General features: G+C 40.1%; 3 protein-coding genes across 3 annotated transcripts; 2 read left to right on the top strand and 1 right to left on the bottom strand.

The window, feature by feature from the left end:
- Positions 1 to 216: 216 nt before the first annotated feature.
- Positions 217 to 4,169, top strand: slc37a4a (solute carrier family 37 member 4a). Its single transcript, XM_078246544.1, has 8 exons — positions 217 to 364; positions 698 to 930; positions 1,648 to 1,891; positions 2,287 to 2,445; positions 2,557 to 2,642; positions 3,403 to 3,516; positions 3,640 to 3,778; positions 4,003 to 4,169. Exons 1-8 carry the CDS (start codon positions 217 to 219, stop codon positions 4,167 to 4,169), a joined length of 1,290 nt encoding a protein of 429 aa, XP_078102670.1.
- A 235-nt stretch (positions 4,170 to 4,404) lies between these two features.
- trappc4 (trafficking protein particle complex subunit 4) lies at positions 4,405 to 6,828 on the bottom strand. The gene is made up of 5 exons (XM_078246545.1): positions 6,625 to 6,828; positions 6,111 to 6,285; positions 5,573 to 5,676; positions 5,207 to 5,333; positions 4,405 to 5,048 (listed from the first exon to the last, which is right to left on the bottom strand). The coding sequence occupies exons 1-5, from the start codon at positions 6,797 to 6,799 to the stop codon at positions 4,970 to 4,972; spliced, it is 660 nt and encodes a 219-aa protein (XP_078102671.1). The 5' UTR covers positions 6,800 to 6,828; the 3' UTR covers positions 4,405 to 4,969.
- Positions 6,829 to 6,993: 165 nt separating this feature from the next.
- rps25 (ribosomal protein S25) lies at positions 6,994 to 9,652 on the top strand. The gene is made up of 5 exons (XM_078246547.1): positions 6,994 to 7,101; positions 7,676 to 7,765; positions 7,873 to 8,056; positions 9,394 to 9,504; positions 9,586 to 9,652. Exons 1-4 carry the CDS (start codon positions 7,099 to 7,101, stop codon positions 9,498 to 9,500), a joined length of 384 nt encoding a protein of 127 aa, XP_078102673.1. The 5' UTR covers positions 6,994 to 7,098; the 3' UTR covers positions 9,501 to 9,504; positions 9,586 to 9,652.
- The last annotated feature ends 7,473 nt before the right edge of the window (positions 9,653 to 17,125 follow it).

The raw sequence follows: 17,125 nt of genomic DNA, 5'->3' as shown, positions 1-17,125 counted from the left end.
AATCTGCTCCAGGGCAGAGAAGTTGACCATTAACCTCCCCTACTGATTGTGTGCACATCTCTCCTTGTAAGCAGCTGATTCTATACAGTGGATCCTGTAGCAAAGTTCACTGTCACAGGCTGCAGAAGTCTGTCAAACGGCAGGAGCTTGCTCCTTCCTCTGGATTTGTCCTCTGTTCTTCCAGTTTTTTCCGTTTATAGGACTAAATCTGCAGCCATGGCTACAGCAAGTTATGGATACTACCGAGGCACTATATTTCTGGCCATGTTTGTAGGCTACACACTTTACTACTTTAACAGAAAGACTTTCTCCTTTGTGATGCCTTCTATAATGCAAGAAATAAAGATGGATAAGGATGACCTGGGTAGGAGACTCTTGATTTTGCATTAACTTTATGCTTGATTCTCATGTTTTGCACATTTTCTACATAAGAAGGCACGTAAATCACAATTAATACTGTTAGAGTACGTAGGTAGCATTTTTCATTATTCACATCATTTGTAAAAATCCAAAGCTGGATGAATTATTATGCCCATGACATATTGACACATTCTTGGTAGACTCTAAATTACAGGTACACTTCTAATATGCATTATATATTAGCTGTGTGCCAGAGATATTTTGGACAAGAAAAATCTTGCTAAAAGTTTTATCTTCTCTGTGTAAACTCCTCTTCTCCTGCCCTCCATTTCTTCAGGCATGATCACCAGCAGTCAATCTTTGGCCTACGCTATCAGTAAGTTCATCAGTGGCGTGCTTTCAGACCAGATCAGCGCCCGCTGGCTCTTCTCTATTGGTCTGTGCATGGTGGGAGGCATCAATGTGGTTTTCTCCTGGTCATCCACTGTCGCTGTCTTCTCTGCCCTGTGGTTTCTCAACGGCCTGGGCCAGGGCCTCGGCTGGCCTCCCTGTGGCAGAGTGCTGCGTAAGGTACCGAGCCACAAGCCAGTATATCAGTGCTGCAATATAGTGACATCAGATTCAAAATGTTTCTTTTTCTTTCCTGTATTATTAAGTTCAAATAGGCACCATAATACAACTAATTATGAACTAAACTGGGTTAATTTATAGGTAGAAACACATTCCAAATCAGATACATGCAGAGCACAAAAATAAGGAATTAGAATGTGTTATTTATTAGGATTTGTAACACTTAAATCCTCAGATAATCCTCATCAGGACTGTTTGGGTGTGGTAAAACAACCCCACCACTGTTGACCCATTTTATTTAAATGTTGATAAATCCTGATTGGATTTGGCAGAAAACCGAGTGTTGATGTAAGATGTTGTCCTAGTAAGATGCCAACTCAAATATGTTTTTAGGGGTTTTACTATCTTTGAATGAAACAATAATTTGCTTTACCTCAATACAGTTTCAGCATTCCTCAATATTCACCAGTGGATGTTTACAATATGTTTAAGCCTAAGAGATGAAACCGGTGTTATAATGTATGAGTGAAAAGTTCCTCCTTCCCATGTTTGACCTCACTAATTTGTAGCCATCATGCAACTGTCAAATGACCACCATTCAGTTAGTACCTGCTGTCAATTAAAGAATTCGATTTTACCTGTATTTTAAAGGCAAGAAAATGAGACTTCTTGTCAACTCATGATTTCATACCATTATTTCCTCTTCTCCGCTGTCAGTGGTTTGAGCCCTCACAGTTTGGGACATGGTGGGCGATTCTGTCCTGCAGCATGAATCTGGCTGGCAGCTTGGGCCCCATTATTGCCACAGTGCTGACACAGAGTTACAGTTGGAGGACGATACTGTCGGTATCTGGAATGATTTGTGTGGTGGCCTCCTTTTTCTGTCTGCTGTTCATCAAGAATGAGCCCAAGGAGGTGGGGCTGCCCAACATAGAGGCAACAGCCAAGAAGAGCAAAGGAGGTGAGACTGACTTACTGAATGATTCATAATAATTCTTCAGTTTGATAACAACCACAAGTTTTGTTGCCACTACCCTTTCTCTGACTGTGACTGAATTAGGCACAGTATATTTGTTTAAACATAGGCAATACTCATTAGCTGTTAACATATAGCTGTGCAGTGTCCAGATGTGTGTGTGTGTGTGTTTTTGCATGTGCCTCTTGTGTTGTGTGACTAAAGGTCAGTGACTCGTGGACTCTGTACTCAGTCTGCCCCTCACATGCTAAATGTGTGAGCTGTGTCTAGTTCACGCACAGGCAAAGTGAGAAAGAGCATTAATCTGATTAGAAGAAGAGAGCCTTCCCATCCTCACATCGGTATAATAATACTCTGTCTTCTGCCTGCTTCCTGTTCAGGATCCTCCAGTAATGAAAGCACCCTGTCCGAGTTCCTGCTGTCACCTTACCTGTGGCTGCTATCTATGTCCTACCTGGTGGTGTTCGGGGTGAAGACGGCTTGCACCGACTGGGGCCAGCTGTTTCTCATTCAGGACAAGGGCCAGTCTCCACTTATGGGTATGGGAAAGCTGGAAGAGGAGACACCTCCAATTTCTGTTGATAAATATGCTTAGAGTTCACTTTTGTCAGCTTATTATTTCTTGTAATTCACTGTATTCTTCTTCATAGGTAGCTCATACATGAGTGCCCTGGAGGTTGGAGGCCTGTTGGGCAGTCTCGCAGCAGGTTACCTCTCTGACAAAGCGGTGGCCAAAGTGAGTTTGCATATAGTACACATATGAAAGATTTTAAATATTTTTTGTCATGCAGCTTTAATTATAGCTGTTTCCCACAATATGGTCAAACTCATCCTACCTCAGCCTCTGTCGGTTTTGTTTTTTATTTGGGAAATGGTGTGGGTGTTCTATAAGTATGCGTGCTGCCCTAAGGAGTCCGTTCAGGTAAATTCTTTCTGCAAATTTGCCTCCACAATCAGGTATGTGCACCAGAACTGACTTTACCATTTAGCCAATCTATTCCCTGCAAAGAAAGATAATACTCAGTGGTATTGTTTGCACCATAACTTTCATGGAGGTAGTGTACATGTCAGGGAAGTTCATGATTACTAAACCACAACACTTTATTTATTATTACTATTATTTCTGGATTGCCTAGGTCTTCCCTCCTATTTACACAATATAACTTCATATCTGTTGTTTTTGTAAGATGCAAATTAAGCATCAGCTGCTCTTAGTTACTCCTGAGCCTACACAATAAACAATAAGGTCATATATGTGATATGTCATATATTACTGATTAGCACAGAGGGGGACTGTGTCTGTGACTCAGTACGCACAAGGTAAAAATGTTAGTACCACCTCACTAATATTGTATGGCACCACTTTGCACATTCCAAGTCTTGTCATGATGTCTCACGGCCCCAGAAATGACAATATATTTTCTCTGCTTTTTGGTCTCCAACAATAGAAACCAGTAAAACCAACTTCTCTTTACATATGTCCTTATTTTGTACAGCAAGGCATGAGAATATATGGCAATCCCCGTCATTTCATCCTGATCTGCATGATGGCTGGAATGTTTGTTTCCATGTACCTGTTCAGAGTCACAGTTACTCCTGACAGCTCAAAGGTATCTGTTCTAACACTGACGTCCCATTATACAAAAATGTATTACTGAGAGATCATTTAATGTGGCACACTGCATGTCAGACTCTGTCATGCTCATGGCTGTACCTCTCATTTGTACTTTCAGGTGTGGATACTCAGCTTGGGTGCTGCTTTTGGTTTCTCCTCTTACGGACCAATAGCGTTATTTGGAGTTATAGCCAATGAGAGTGCCCCATCTAATTACTGTGGGACATCACATGCCATTGTTGCCCTGATGGCCAATGGTAAGTTGATTGGTTTTCATTTCTGAATCATCAAATTGTGTATCAACTACACATATGGAGTCTGACATACAGCTGTTACTGCTAAATGCCTTTACGCTAATAATACAAATACAAACCAATAGTTTCTTCGTTATACTTTTTACTTGGTTTAGTTTATATATTGTAAGATACGCTTTTTATATTCTCTAATCTTTGAAAAACGTATCCATTTGTGTTCTCCTCAGTCGGTGGCTTCCTGTCTGGACTACCATTCAGCACCATTGCCAAGCACCACGGCTGGGAAATGGCCTTCTGGGTAGCAGAGATCACCTGTGCCATCACCACTGTTGGATTCTTCCTGCTGCGCAACGTCCGAACCAAGATGGGTCACGTGTCCAAGAAGGCCAACTAAAACATACATTACCCCTCATCCTCTGCACCTGAGGATACTTTGAGCCATCATTGTATTTTCATATTATTCTTTTGGGATTTCTTTTTTATACCACATTATTTTCTGTCTTACAGGACATAAACATAAATTAAGCTCAGATAAGTTGAATGCTTTTTCTTCAAAAACCTGTTCTGGAAGGTGTTTATCTACATACAGTATTTACAGTATGTAAAAATGGCACCAATAACTCAACAAGGAAATGTAAATGCCTTTATATGTATGTCATATAATGAAATGTGGCAAAAACACAACTAGAATAAGGTTTTCTCTCCGAAGACCACTGCAGCATTACATTGATAAGAGCACAAAACTGGAACCTGGTTTAGAAACTAGTATACAATACAATATCTGTGTTAAAATGAATTGATTTACAAGACATACACATCTTTTTTTCTAGAAGGCAAAATGTGTATTCTTTCTTATGAGAACAGTCAAAATCTTGAATAAATGATACTTTTGTTATTACGTTTTTTTTTCAGCCACATTCATAGTTTATGCTCAATGCCCGAAAGACTATAGTTAGGTCACTCATTAATTCGATATACTGTATATGCAGCCAAAAAACATAAATGAAACTTTTAAAGACAGTATGGTATTTAATCTAAAAGTATTTACAAAACATAACGTATTTACAACGTGGTAATTGCCAGTCCGATACCACCTTGATGACCCCACCAACTGAACTTAAACCACCCTCATATGAAGTCAGTGAATCTGTTGTGGTTAGAAATCAGAGCATCTTCTATCTAGTCTTCTCTAGCTCAAGATCCAGCTCCAAAGTTTCCAGCTTTCTCTGCAATCTCCAGTGCACCCTTCAGATTCTGGTCAAAGAGTTCACACCTGGAAATCAAAAATGTACAGTGATAGCAGAGGACACGATGTGTGAGTGTTGACACTTGATATGTAATCTGAAATGTAACAAGTACTAAATACTAATTTTAAGACGGATAAAAACACCACAGATTGAAAGACAACATCATCCTGATTCTTTCTATTACCTGATTGGCATTTCCAGAGAATAAAACGGGTTCTTGAGGGCAAAATCTGAATAGATCTCATAAATCTTCCTCAATAGGGCATCGATACCAGATTGTCGAGGGTCCGCCAGCACAATGAACTTTATCCCTGAAAGAACAAAGGAATGAGAAAGACGTCAGTTTACTACTGTCAAACATACAATAGGTGAACGTGTCATGTTGAGGGGTCATTTAATAAGGATGTTACTGAGTGGGTGGATTTTTTTTTATTTATTTATTTATTAAATGGGACTCAATATCACCATCTCCTTTTTTTTCTTCTTCTAATAATGGCTTATTGCATGGGTCTTTGTTTCGCCTACAGTAACACTCACTTACACTACTGACCTGTGAGAGTCTGGAAGCAGTGGAGTTTGAAGACGTCCGTTTCTAGCATCTCAATCCCTGAACTGCCAACGTCAGGAGACAGCTGTGAACCTATAGCAAACAACCTGGGTAGCAACACAAAAATAGGCAATTTAATGCTTGGGACCGGGATCAGTAAGCCAATATCAAAATGACTGAACCACATGAGGCTTATGCTTCACAAAATGGTAGGCCTTTACTGTGAAACCAGCAGTAGGTTTAAACATGGAGCCAAGCACAGATGAAGTACTTTGGGGAAGAGATGCAGATGCATGTAATTAAACTGAATAAAGCTTTTTTCCTTAATTTAAATGTGCACAAGCTTAAAAAGGACAAAGGTCTCCAAATAGATATGAATTAATGTGTCTTTACAGCATCTCATTACTGTACACGGAGAGGAATGATCTATATCAGTTCCAGGTAGGGGAAAATAGCACTAGATAGCCCTGAGTTGGGTATCAGAATTGGAGTCAGGGTAGAAAAAGACAGATCTGTCTGGTCAAACATGGATATAACTTACGAGTGGAACATGGATGCCAGCATCAGCTTCTCATTGGAGCTCAGGCGTGCCCGTCCAAAGCGAATAGACACTGGGTAATTTGAGGGATCCTTTAAATATTCAAGGGTGTCCTTTCCGTCTGCTGTGTTTTTGCCAAGCACATCAACTCCATTGATGGACAGCACTGCATGGCCCACTGGAGAATGACAACACGATACAGTTTAGAGTCAGACTTTGAGAAGTAACGCAGCCTAATGATGAAATACTTACGCTACAGAACACCCTAATACATTTCCACATATGTACAATAAGGCTACTTTCAATGTAAAATGAATTATGAAGACCGAGAGACAGAGTAGGGACATTTTAGCAAATCAATAGAACTATCAAAATACCTGCAATCTATTTAAGCGCCTGGCATAGATGAATGGTCCATTTATTAACACATTAACTTGATTTGTTTAGGTTTTAAATCTTGAGTGACGGTAGCTAGCGAAATGAACTGACGTAACGTTACAATGCTCTAAAACATTACCTCTGATTCCGTCCCGTTGTCCAAACGATACGACGACCTTTTCATCATGGTGCTTCAGCACTAAATCTAAAGGATAGCTAAATGTTTTCTCGGCCTCCGCTCTCGGGACATAATTGTCATATTGGTAAATTAAACCTCCAGCCTTGTTCACCACATACACACTAAAGATCACCATCTTTGCAACTTCCTGCCCAGCTGACAAAAGTGTCACGTGACCTTAACGTGTCGAGTTCATTTTTTGCTAGTTTGGCTTTTTGATTATTTTGTATCTTCGTATTGATCGCAAACATACTGAGATAAGTGCTATGTAGCAGTTTGGTGAGCCAATAAAAATTCTCAAAATTATTTAAGACAACAAAACACGGAAAAACTCAGTTTCCCATAACTCCCTAATCCATTTCCGCATATACGGGTTGTCTAAGGGGCTCTCGCACGGGTGAACTTCCTTTCGCTCCGACATCTTGACGAGGAAACATGGTGAGGATAGTTATTACACGTTTTGTCGAAAGAAATGAAACAAAATCCATGGTTCTGTTACTTATGTCGAGTTATAATTATTCGGATTAATTGATGATAGCAATGTGATTTCCTACGCTGTGTCAAGAGTGTGTGGATGAAGCATGACGTTGTTAAATTTCACTCATTAAGCGGCTGGCTGGCTAGTTAGCTCCACCATGCTTTAATGCTACACTGGTTAACGTTACAGCAAATGAGCCCAACAATTCCGCATAAAGAACTATATAAATGTACACATGACGCTTAATATCCATGGCCTACTAGCTAGCTAACGTTACAATAGTACGTTTAATTTAACAATGACAATAACCAATGCTAATGCTAAAACGCTTTATGAGGATGCAGACAAGGCCAACCCATGCCGGCCAGCCGAGTTAACCTTAGGCTGCTGCTATTGTCTCCATTACCTCAACGTTACTGCAAAAGCATCCTTATACTTAAATACACGAACGTTGAAGCATGTACTGACGTGTCCCACATGTAGCCCCAGTCTGAGTGTCAAACGGTGTTATAACTTGTTGTCTTCTGTTTTCAGCCTCCCAAGCAGGATAAGAAGAAGGACTCTGGGAAGTCCAAGAAGGACAAGGACCCAGTCAACAAGTCCGGAGGCAAAGCCAAGAAGAAGGTATGCAGTATTGGCCTTTCACATATGTTGTGTTGAATACTTTTTGATCAAGTCCACTATAGAGCTTTCCTAATCATAGCAACGGTATTGTGTGTGACTCTGAGCAGAAGTGGTCCAAGGGAAAAGTAAGGGATAAGCTCAACAACCTGGTCCTCTTCGACAAGGCAACCTACGAAAAGTTGTACAAAGAAGTCCCAAACTACAAGCTCATCACCCCCGCTGTTGTGTCTGAGAGGCTGAAGATCCGTGGCTCCCTGGCCAGGAACGCCCTCCAGGAGCTACTTTCCAAAGGTGAATTTGTCTGCTTCATAGGGGGCTATGAGTGCACACTGGATCAGACAAAATATCTGCATCCAAATCAAATATTCGTTATGTGCGTTATATGTAAATATATGCGTTTGGGTTAACACATTGGGAGATGGCCTTGATAGGATGCCACTGGCCAGGGTGTGGTTTGCACCTACCACACATCTTCTGGTTGTGTATATGCTCAGTTTTGGTTCAGGTAAACATTTGTATGACTGTTTAATTGCTACACTTACTGCATTGTTTAGATTTTTTTTGGATGAAAAGTGGAATTTATCCAAAAGTGCAGAACAATGTCCACAAACCTTTACAATGAATGTTTTATCCCCTTGTTAAAGTGGATCCACGGGAAACGTTAATAGTTTTCATTTGAAAACTTTCATTTGACCTCGAGTTATCTCATCTACCAGAATACATCTTTTGCATTAGAGGTGGAGATGGTTCTAACAGCAGCAATAACATGTTTTGTCATCTACAATATTGCGATGCTACATTAAGCTCATCCCATCAGTATTGGCTGTGTCGTAACACGTATTTATAAAGGCTCACGCTACATATCCATGCCTAAGTGTTTTTGACATCAGTTGTTCCAAAATAAGTGATATGCGTGGTTAATTTTTTGAAAACCGTTAGACTCCCCCCTTTGAAATATTTAAAGTATGAATTGCTAGATGAAAGCAAGAAGTATAAAAGTGAATGCTATTTCAAAAGTTATAGTAAGTAGTACTTGCATCCCACCAGATGTCACGCAAACTGTAAAGATATCTAATGGTGAACTTTTGATCAGTGTCTTTCTGTATGCCACCTGTAACGAACAGTTTGCTAAATGTTCGCTTTATTTTTTTTAAATTGAATTGCATAAAGAATTAAAGTAAGAACTTGGAATGAATCAGGTTACCCTTCACATTTCAGTGACATCTCATTGGCACTCAAAGGCTACGGTTATGACCCTTGAAACATTCTCTTTATAATTACTGGTGCCAAAATTAATTTAACTGCAGGAGTTCATTTCTCCGTCATGTCGACGTCATGTGGTCGTACAGATTTTTGAGATGAAATGCCTGGATCAACTGCATAACTGAAATGCATATGCTTGTACTTGTTCTATAATATGAGTATACAAATAGCTCAGAAGATGGCTCTTAACTCTGTGAACCTGAGGCATTTAGATACTTTTCACTGTGATATTTAAAATGATCTGTTACACAGGTTTACTGGTCAAGTGAGTTTCAGTGCATGATAACTAAAATAAGTGAACCTGAAATGGTTGTGTGGGTAAAAATGAGAATATGCTCACAGAACATGGTCCCGTTGTCTTCCAGGCATGATCAAACTGGTGTCCAAACACAGAGCACAGCTGATTTACACGCGTAACACCAAGGGTGGAGATGAGGAGGCGGCAGCAGATAAAGCAGCAGAGAAAGCATGATCAGGTACAACAGAAACTGTACATCTGCCTGAGTTTTTCTTTGTTTTTGCTGCATCCGCTGACCTGCAGCTTTTCTGTCTTGCAGCTTCTCCTGTTTCCTCTGATGAGCCGTTTGTAATAAAAGGTGAATAAAAACTGTAAAGACAAAATCACAGCTGTGTATTTGTTTACTGTTCATGTGTCAGTAACTGGATTACCTACTAGTTTGGTCATTTCTACAACTATATGAAAAATCCAGTGGTCAAACATAGGGTTGCAAAATTCTGGGAATTTTCAAAGTTGGAAACTTTCCATGGGAATAAACTGAATATCTTTAATATTGCTTGTTATAAAACTGTTGGTCTATAACAGGGAACTTATATGTACTGGGGGGGAGGGGGAACATCTTGCATCATAATCTTGGTTAAAACAACCTGATTTAATTCAACTTCAGTTAAATGTCCTCCCTACAGGTGCTGGTCATATAATTAGAATATGAAAAAGTTGATTTTATTTCAGTAATTCCATTCAAAAAGTGAAACTTGTATAATGTATACATTCATTCCACACAGACTGATATATTTCAAGGGTTTATTTCTTTTACTTTTGATTATAACCGACAACTAATGAAAACCCCAAATTCAGTATCTCAGAAAATTAGTATTGTGAAAAGGTTCAATATTGAAGACACCTGGTGCCACACTCTAATCAGCTAAGGGAAGGAAAAGATGTGGTGGAAAAGTGTACAAGCAATAGGGATAACTGCACCCTGGAGAGGACTGTGAAACAAAATCCATTCAAAAATGTGGGGGAGATTCACAAAGAGTGGACTGCAGCTGGAGTCAGTGCTTCAAGAACCACCACGCACAGACGTAAGCAAGACATGGGTTTCAGCTGTCGCATTCCTTGTGTCAAGCCACTTCTGAACAAGACACAGCGTCAGAAGCGTCTCGCCTGGGCTAAAGACAAAAAGGACTGGACTGCTGCTGAGTTGTCCAAAGTTATGTTCTCTGATGAAAGTCAATTTTCCCAGAGTCTGGAGGAAGAGAGGAGAGGCACAGAATCCACAGTGCTTGAAGTCCAGTGTAAAGTTTCCAGTCAGTGATGGTTTGGGGTGCCATGTCATCTGCTGGTCTTGGTCCACTGTGTTTTCTGAGGTCCAGGGTCAACGCAGCCGTCTACCAGGAAGTTTTAGAGCACTTCATGCTTCCTGCTGCTGACCAACTTTATGGAGATGCAGATTTCATTTTTCAACAGGACTTGGAACCTGCACACAGTGCCAAAGCTACCAGTACCTGGTTTAAGGACCATGGTATCCCTGTTCTTAATTGGCCAGCAAACTCGCCTGACCTTAACCCTATAGAAAGTCTATGGGGTATTGTGAAGAGGAAGATGCGATACGCCAGACCCAACAATGCAGAAGAGCTGAAGGCCACTATCAGAGCAACCTGGGCTCTCATAACACCTGAGCAGTGCCACAGACTGATCGCCTCCATGCCACACCACATTGCTGCAGTAATTCAGGCAAAAGGAGCCCCAACTAAGTATTGAGTGCTGTAAATGCTCATACTTTTCATGTTCATACTTTTCAGTTGGCCAACATTTCTAAAAATCCTTTTTTGTATTGGTCTTAAGTAATATTCTAATTTTCGGAGATACTGAATTTGGGATTTTCATTAGTTGTCAGTTATAATCATCAAAATTAAAAGAAATAAACATTGGAAATATATCACTTTGTGTGATGAATGAATATAATATACAAATTTCACTTTTTGAATGGAATTACTGAAATAAATCAACTTTTTCATGATATTCTAATTATATGACCAGCACCTGCATATTCGTCAATGACATGCACACACGCACGCAGTAAACAGCATAGGCTACTACATACTTGCCAACATTTAGTTTTTAAGATACGGGAGTTGGGGGGGGTAATACATAACCCATTGCTATTAACCTATGTGTTTTAATTGTATAGCCCACTTGTTCTTGATCGGCTGGAAACGATAGACAGCGCTGATGGTTAGCTTAGCACGCATATAACCATAACCATAGTAAATCAAAGGCAGCATGCTAGCTACCTTCATATGTTCAGCTAAAGGTCAGTGGTTTGGGCTACTGCAGGGCTATTGAGGCCACACCCACTGTACAGATCATTTCTAGAACATTCTACAGCAGATTGAAGCTGATTGAAGACAGCATTTGAGCCCAAGGACTACATCCCATCCAAATTCCCATAATTTCCATTAATTCCCATGAAAGTTTCCAAATTGGAATGTTTCCAAAATTCCCCAGCTAAACTTTCCATGGAAAGTTTCTGAAAATTTACCAGAAAATGTCCACCCCTTTGCAACCCAAGTCAAACACATCCCTGGCGCTGTAAATGGGAAAACAAAGTTGCTCGATCGCAACACTATTCTGTTGGTGCTTGTGCACAGGACGGGAGTAGATACGTCTGGTATAAAATAAGTTAATATCACATGCCTTTGCACTAGACCAAGGTACTGGCTTGCTTAATGTTAAAATTATGAGTTAACTGCAAAGAACAAATGTCCTGATGGGCAATCATAATCTGTCCTGTGCTGTGTACAAAAATTCTGATTGAAAACGAAGTTGTAAAAAACGAGAGGAGGCACTACTTGGAACTGACCGTGATAGAACACAACAGGTGTACGTGTAGGCAAAGAAGGGGAATGGGTTCCTCTAAAACTAAAGGCACATTGCTTCATTTATGTACAAAAGTAAAAAGGGCTTTATTATTGTGGCTAAATGATATGCATTGGTCTAGTTTTTAATATCTAGCTACAATAAAGGCTTTCAACCTTTAAACTTCAACAAAGCAGTGTGCCTTGACTTTTGTGGATGGGAATCTATCCCCTTTCTTGTGGACACTGGAAAAATAGAAATACCTGGTTTGGGATATTTTGAAAATGCACAGTGGGTTCATTCAAAGCTTTCCAGGCATATGCGACTGGATGCATTCACATCTCATTTGTGCGTGTTGGGTTCACTTATCGGTGTCCTTGGTTTTAAAGTCCTCAGTTCTGCTGAATGTACACCATGTTCTTAGTGTTATCATCCAATAAATCCAAAGGGACAGCATGACTAAACTGATCTTGTGTTCAGTGTAAAATTGATTATTTCTAACTTGGTGCAAGACATTTATCATTTATGTCTTCCAATTGTCTGTTAATGCCACAGGCAGTGAAAGGCTATGAGATATTGATAAGAAAAGAAGCTAGCCCCACTGTTTGCTCAGGGCATGCAAGACACAGGAGTCATGAGATGGATGCTGTCAGATGCCCCTTTGTCACTGCTCAGCACTCCCTTGAGCAGCAACAGCAAAACAAACTGCAGGATGTATGCCACTGATAGATGCACCACCCATCAGCTCCTCCAGCATCTGCCTGTAACAACAGAGATATTACTACCTATTTTTCACTGGAGATCTTTCCTCATTATAAAACTCTCTAGTGGCTTTTTAGCAGACCAATTGGCACACATAACTGAATTCTGAAGTCTGTCTTTTTGGCATTTTCAGTGTCATGTAAAGATTTTTGCTAAATCAATTGTCATTGATGTAATGGAACAGACATGCTGCTGTCGACCTCTTTAACCCTTTATACTGTGTTTGGATTGCACAATGAAGGTGCCCGTGTGATACAGAAACCCATCTTTTTTTTTATAGTTCTTTTGGCATTTCTGCTTTTTTTAGTGAGAGACAGACAGAGAAGGTAGGGGAGAGGGGAAGACATGCTACAAAGTTTCTGGACTCAAACTCTCAACATGGAACTCGTGTTTCTATAATTTGGGGTAGTGCAATCACTGCTTTTAATCATGTTTGACTTTTGTAAATATAATAAAGCAACAGTAATCACTTAGTTAATTTCCCTGCTGCGTCACTAAAAAAGAATGGTGTGTCGGCTCCATGAGTTGGAGTCGGATGCTTGGTCAGGATCCCTTCGCATCACTTTTTAATGCTGTGGTAGTGGGTACTAGGGGTGGGAATCTCTTGGCACCTCACGATTCGATTCCGATTCAGAGGCCAACGATTCGATTCTAAACCGATTATCGATGCAAATATTTTGTTATGTACATTTCCATGCGTGATTTTTTAAAATATACATATAAATCTGAGTTACTGCTACTCTGCTACTCAGAGTTTGCTAATCACTTCCTACACAAAGCAGCTAGACAAAGCTTAGATTTTGACATATATTTGACACACACGTTTTAATGAAATGTTTTGTCTACTGAGGATTTTATTTTGTAGTCATTCCATGCTTAAGCCTTAAACATGCTTGTGAAAGTCACCTCTCACAGTAATCTTCCATGTCAGAGGCTCAGTCATGTTTAAAGGTGGATAATTGGCTTCTTAGAACATGAAGGTGTCAGATGTAATGTGATAAAGTAGATGAACAGCCTATATGTTGTTTTTTCTTCTTCCTTTTGGCCAGTTTTTTTTCTGCACTCTTGCCAAACTCTAAGTTGTTGTCCATTATCCCATCCTCTTTCAGTCACTCTGTTTTCTGATTTGTACTTGTCTGGAGACAGTAACTTTTAAATAAAAATCAACACATTTAAAAAAAAAAAAATCGATTATTAACTTATCTGAATCGAGAATCGAATCGTTCTAGAGAGAATCGCGATGCATCTAAGAATCGATTATTTTTCCCACCCCTAGTGGGTACCCCTTTGGTGTCATTTTTCAACATGCAGGTTAGGTTTAGGCAACAAAACTACACAAAAGATTGTGGTTTGTTATATAATTTAGGGTTAGGTAAGTATGTAGTTAACTTGTAAGAATAAGTCAACGTTGACCAACAGGTCACGCACAGTGGTCTCCTGGGTGAAAGGACTTTGTCACTTTTTATACTATGTAATTTCACAGCGGCGCCATCAAGCAGTTGCTGTGAGCGTCTAATATTGCCTCGGATAGGTTTACATTGGAGTTAGTTGAAAGCCTGTTGCATCTCATACAGACACTAAAGGGTGCCTTGTGCGTCGGTATCAGACACTGAGGGGCCACTGACTAAGCTGCTATATTTGACGAGTTGGGAATAAGAACGAGTTGACACTGGTGTTTTTAGTTATTGTGGCTGACAAGTAGGAATCGGTTCTTAATGCCCAATCCTAGTCCCAATTCCATAGAGGATAATACATAAATATTGAGCAAAGCGATGTAAAGTGTAATATGACTACCTTTAAGAGGTATTCTGCCCTAATGCACCAAAGCTAACGGGAGAGTCAGGGAGATGTCAATCAAGCTCAGTGTGTGCACACCCACACAATCCTGAGAAAAGATCTAATCAGACAAAATAATTCAAATCACCCTGTCCTGGTATTTTTCATGCTGGCTCACTGTCACACTGTAATGGCTTACGGGGGACACTTGAATAGAGCAGAGCCATCATTAATGTTATTGGAAGCATCTGTGCTTTTCCTACTATGACAAGTCGAAACAGACCTTTTTCACAACAGACATTTTGACATGTCATAGCGGAAAAAGCTCAAGTGTGATTGATAACATTAAAGACGATCGCGTTCCATTACAGAGCCATCTTTAGCGAAATTAGTTTCACCTGTGCTTTCCTTGTTCTGACACGTCAAAATGTCTGCTGTAGAAATGCCTGGTCACAGCATAGCTCCGCCCGACTTCAACCTGAGCACGGGTCAATTCAGCCAAAAAATGAAAACAATGATGTGGTTTCACTGCCCTTGAAATGGTACATACTGTTGTAAAATGGTAGAACGATAAAAATCAAAAAAGGGTTACAAAAGTTTGTATACCCAAACATATAGGTACTCTACTTTAATTTAGTTTTTAATTTTTTTTTTTTTTTTTTTTTACATCATCTATTCTTGAACACGAGGTTTTCTTCAACGGGTGGTAGGTTGCCTTGTTAAAAATCTCATAGGGCCACTTTAACATATACATTTGAGAAGTCCGCCAGTTAAGCAAGCTAGAGTACATGCAAACTATCTACATGTAAATGTTTTTACCCATAATTTGAAAAAAACAAATGTTGTCATTTTACTCAGGTTGTTAAATGATCAAATTAGATTAGGAGAGTTAGGCTCAGGAGTAGGCTATGTCATGTGACACCTCTCCCACTATTGTCTAAAATGGGAGGGTCGTTAGGTGATTAGGCTCACCTGGGCCCTTAAGCTATAAAAGCAGGCCCCTGCACTCGCTCCTTTCTTAGAGCTGACAGCCACGCTTCATTGTTGTACTGTGCTTTCAACGCCACCACAGGATGCATGCTACACATCCATGTGCTGCTTTCATTTCTGACATTGCTACTGACACTCTATTGTTTTGTGTTTAATTTGTTTAAGTAAATATCATGCGTGGACTTCCACCTCGTCACGTTTCCTGAGCTAGTTGTGACAGTAATACTTTATTTTTAGGGCTTTTCCCTTTGTTTAGAACAGCTGAAGATAGACAGGAAATGGGGGAGACAAAGGGGTTGACATACAGCAAAGGGCCTCGGTTTGGATTCAAACCCAGGCTGCTGGCAAGGACTGAGCCTACATGGGGCGCATGCTCAACCAAATGAGCTAGAGGCTCAGTTAAAAACCGCTTGAATCATTTATATTTCAGTAATATTGAAGCAGACGCGTAACTATCGGTAAGCAGGGTAAGCGGTGCTTACGTGCCCGGACCAATCAGGGGCCCGCGTGACTGGAAGATATTGATTGACAGCCGGGGCCCCCTATCGCATTTGGCCACTGACCAAGCGAGAGTGTGAACGGGTCAAATTAATTTCCTCGTTTCAGAGACCGTTCTCTTCAGTGTGTGACTTGAACATCTCACATTTACCAACAAAACGTACAACGAAAGACCGTGCAGAACATTTCAGACCGTCCTGCCAACCTGTAAACATTTTAACATCAATGTACGCGGTAACGTTTTTTCACTCTAAAGTCACTGAAAGCTGCTGCTGTTTACATCCTGTCTGATCTCTGCAGCGGGCGGGGCTGCTGATTTCCCCCCGCGACTGACACACACACACACACACACACACACACACACACACACACACAAAATCACACACGGTGGATGCAGGAAAAACCGGAGATGAGACATACAGGATGACCTAAATTGAGGACAGCTACACTCGTTTTTTTTGTTTTTTTTTTTTTAAATTTGATTCATTCAATAAATTATTACTTTTTGTCTTAAATCCACCAGCCATTTTCATATTATACCAACATTTGCAGCATCCTGAGCCTTTTTGGTAAAGTTCCTAGGTAATCTCAGCCCAGAGTAATTAATTAATAGTAATAATTATTATTCTCCCCAAAACAAGTTTCCTTTTTTTTTTTTTTAAAGAACTATACAAAAATTTTTTTTTTTGCAACTTTCACTGTCTTCTGCAACTTCATTGCAACAAACATACAAAAGACATCGCAACTTTTATTGCAAAATCAGGCATTTTGGGCCGCGTCAATCTAAAAAAAAAGGCCACGAAATCCTGGAGGGACTGCCCTTGTGTGTTTTTTCATGTGTTATTCACCAGTGTTTTTGTTGTTGTTGTGGTGCGTGTAGGCTACTCCTGATTTTGTCAGTCATCTCATCTCTTATATGCTGTGTCTCTATGATCCTATCCTGTCCTATTGATGGTAGCCTACTCGTGGAC

This window comes from Sander vitreus, chromosome 3 (assembly GCF_031162955.1).
Source record: "Sander vitreus isolate 19-12246 chromosome 3, sanVit1, whole genome shotgun sequence".
NCBI lineage: Eukaryota > Metazoa > Chordata > Actinopteri > Perciformes > Percidae > Sander > Sander vitreus.
Note: the sequence above shows the minus strand (reverse complement) of the source record. Positions and strands in the feature narration are given on the sequence as shown.

What these genes read in the sequence shown, in the direction of transcription:
- rps25 (XM_078246547.1), top strand. An exon ending in GAGGCAAAGCCAAGAAGAAG is followed by an intron (nt 7,766 to 7,872) that starts GTATGCAGTATT and finishes GACTCTGAGCAG; the next exon opens with AAGTGGTCCAAGGGAAAAGT. An exon ending in CCAGGAGCTACTTTCCAAAG is followed by an intron (nt 8,057 to 9,393) that starts GTGAATTTGTCT and finishes GTTGTCTTCCAG; the next exon opens with GCATGATCAAACTGGTGTCC.
- trappc4 (XM_078246545.1), bottom strand. Translation starts at nt 6,799, where the DNA reads ATGGTGATCTTTAGTGTGTATGTGGTGAACAAGGCTGGAGGTTTAATT. An exon ending in ACAACGGGACGGAATCAGAG is followed by an intron (nt 6,286 to 6,624) that starts GTAATGTTTTAG and finishes GTCATTCTCCAG; the next exon opens with TGGGCCATGCAGTGCTGTCC. An exon ending in TCTCTGGAAATGCCAATCAG is followed by an intron (nt 5,049 to 5,206) that starts GTAATAGAAAGA and finishes TTTGATTTCCAG; the next exon opens with GTGTGAACTCTTTGACCAGA.
- slc37a4a (XM_078246544.1), top strand. Translation starts at nt 217, where the DNA reads ATGGCTACAGCAAGTTATGGATACTACCGAGGCACTATATTTCTGGCC. An exon ending in GATGGATAAGGATGACCTGG is followed by an intron (nt 365 to 697) that starts GTAGGAGACTCT and finishes CCATTTCTTCAG; the next exon opens with GCATGATCACCAGCAGTCAA. An exon ending in GGGCCAGTCTCCACTTATGG is followed by an intron (nt 2,446 to 2,556) that starts GTATGGGAAAGC and finishes TCTTCTTCATAG; the next exon opens with GTAGCTCATACATGAGTGCC.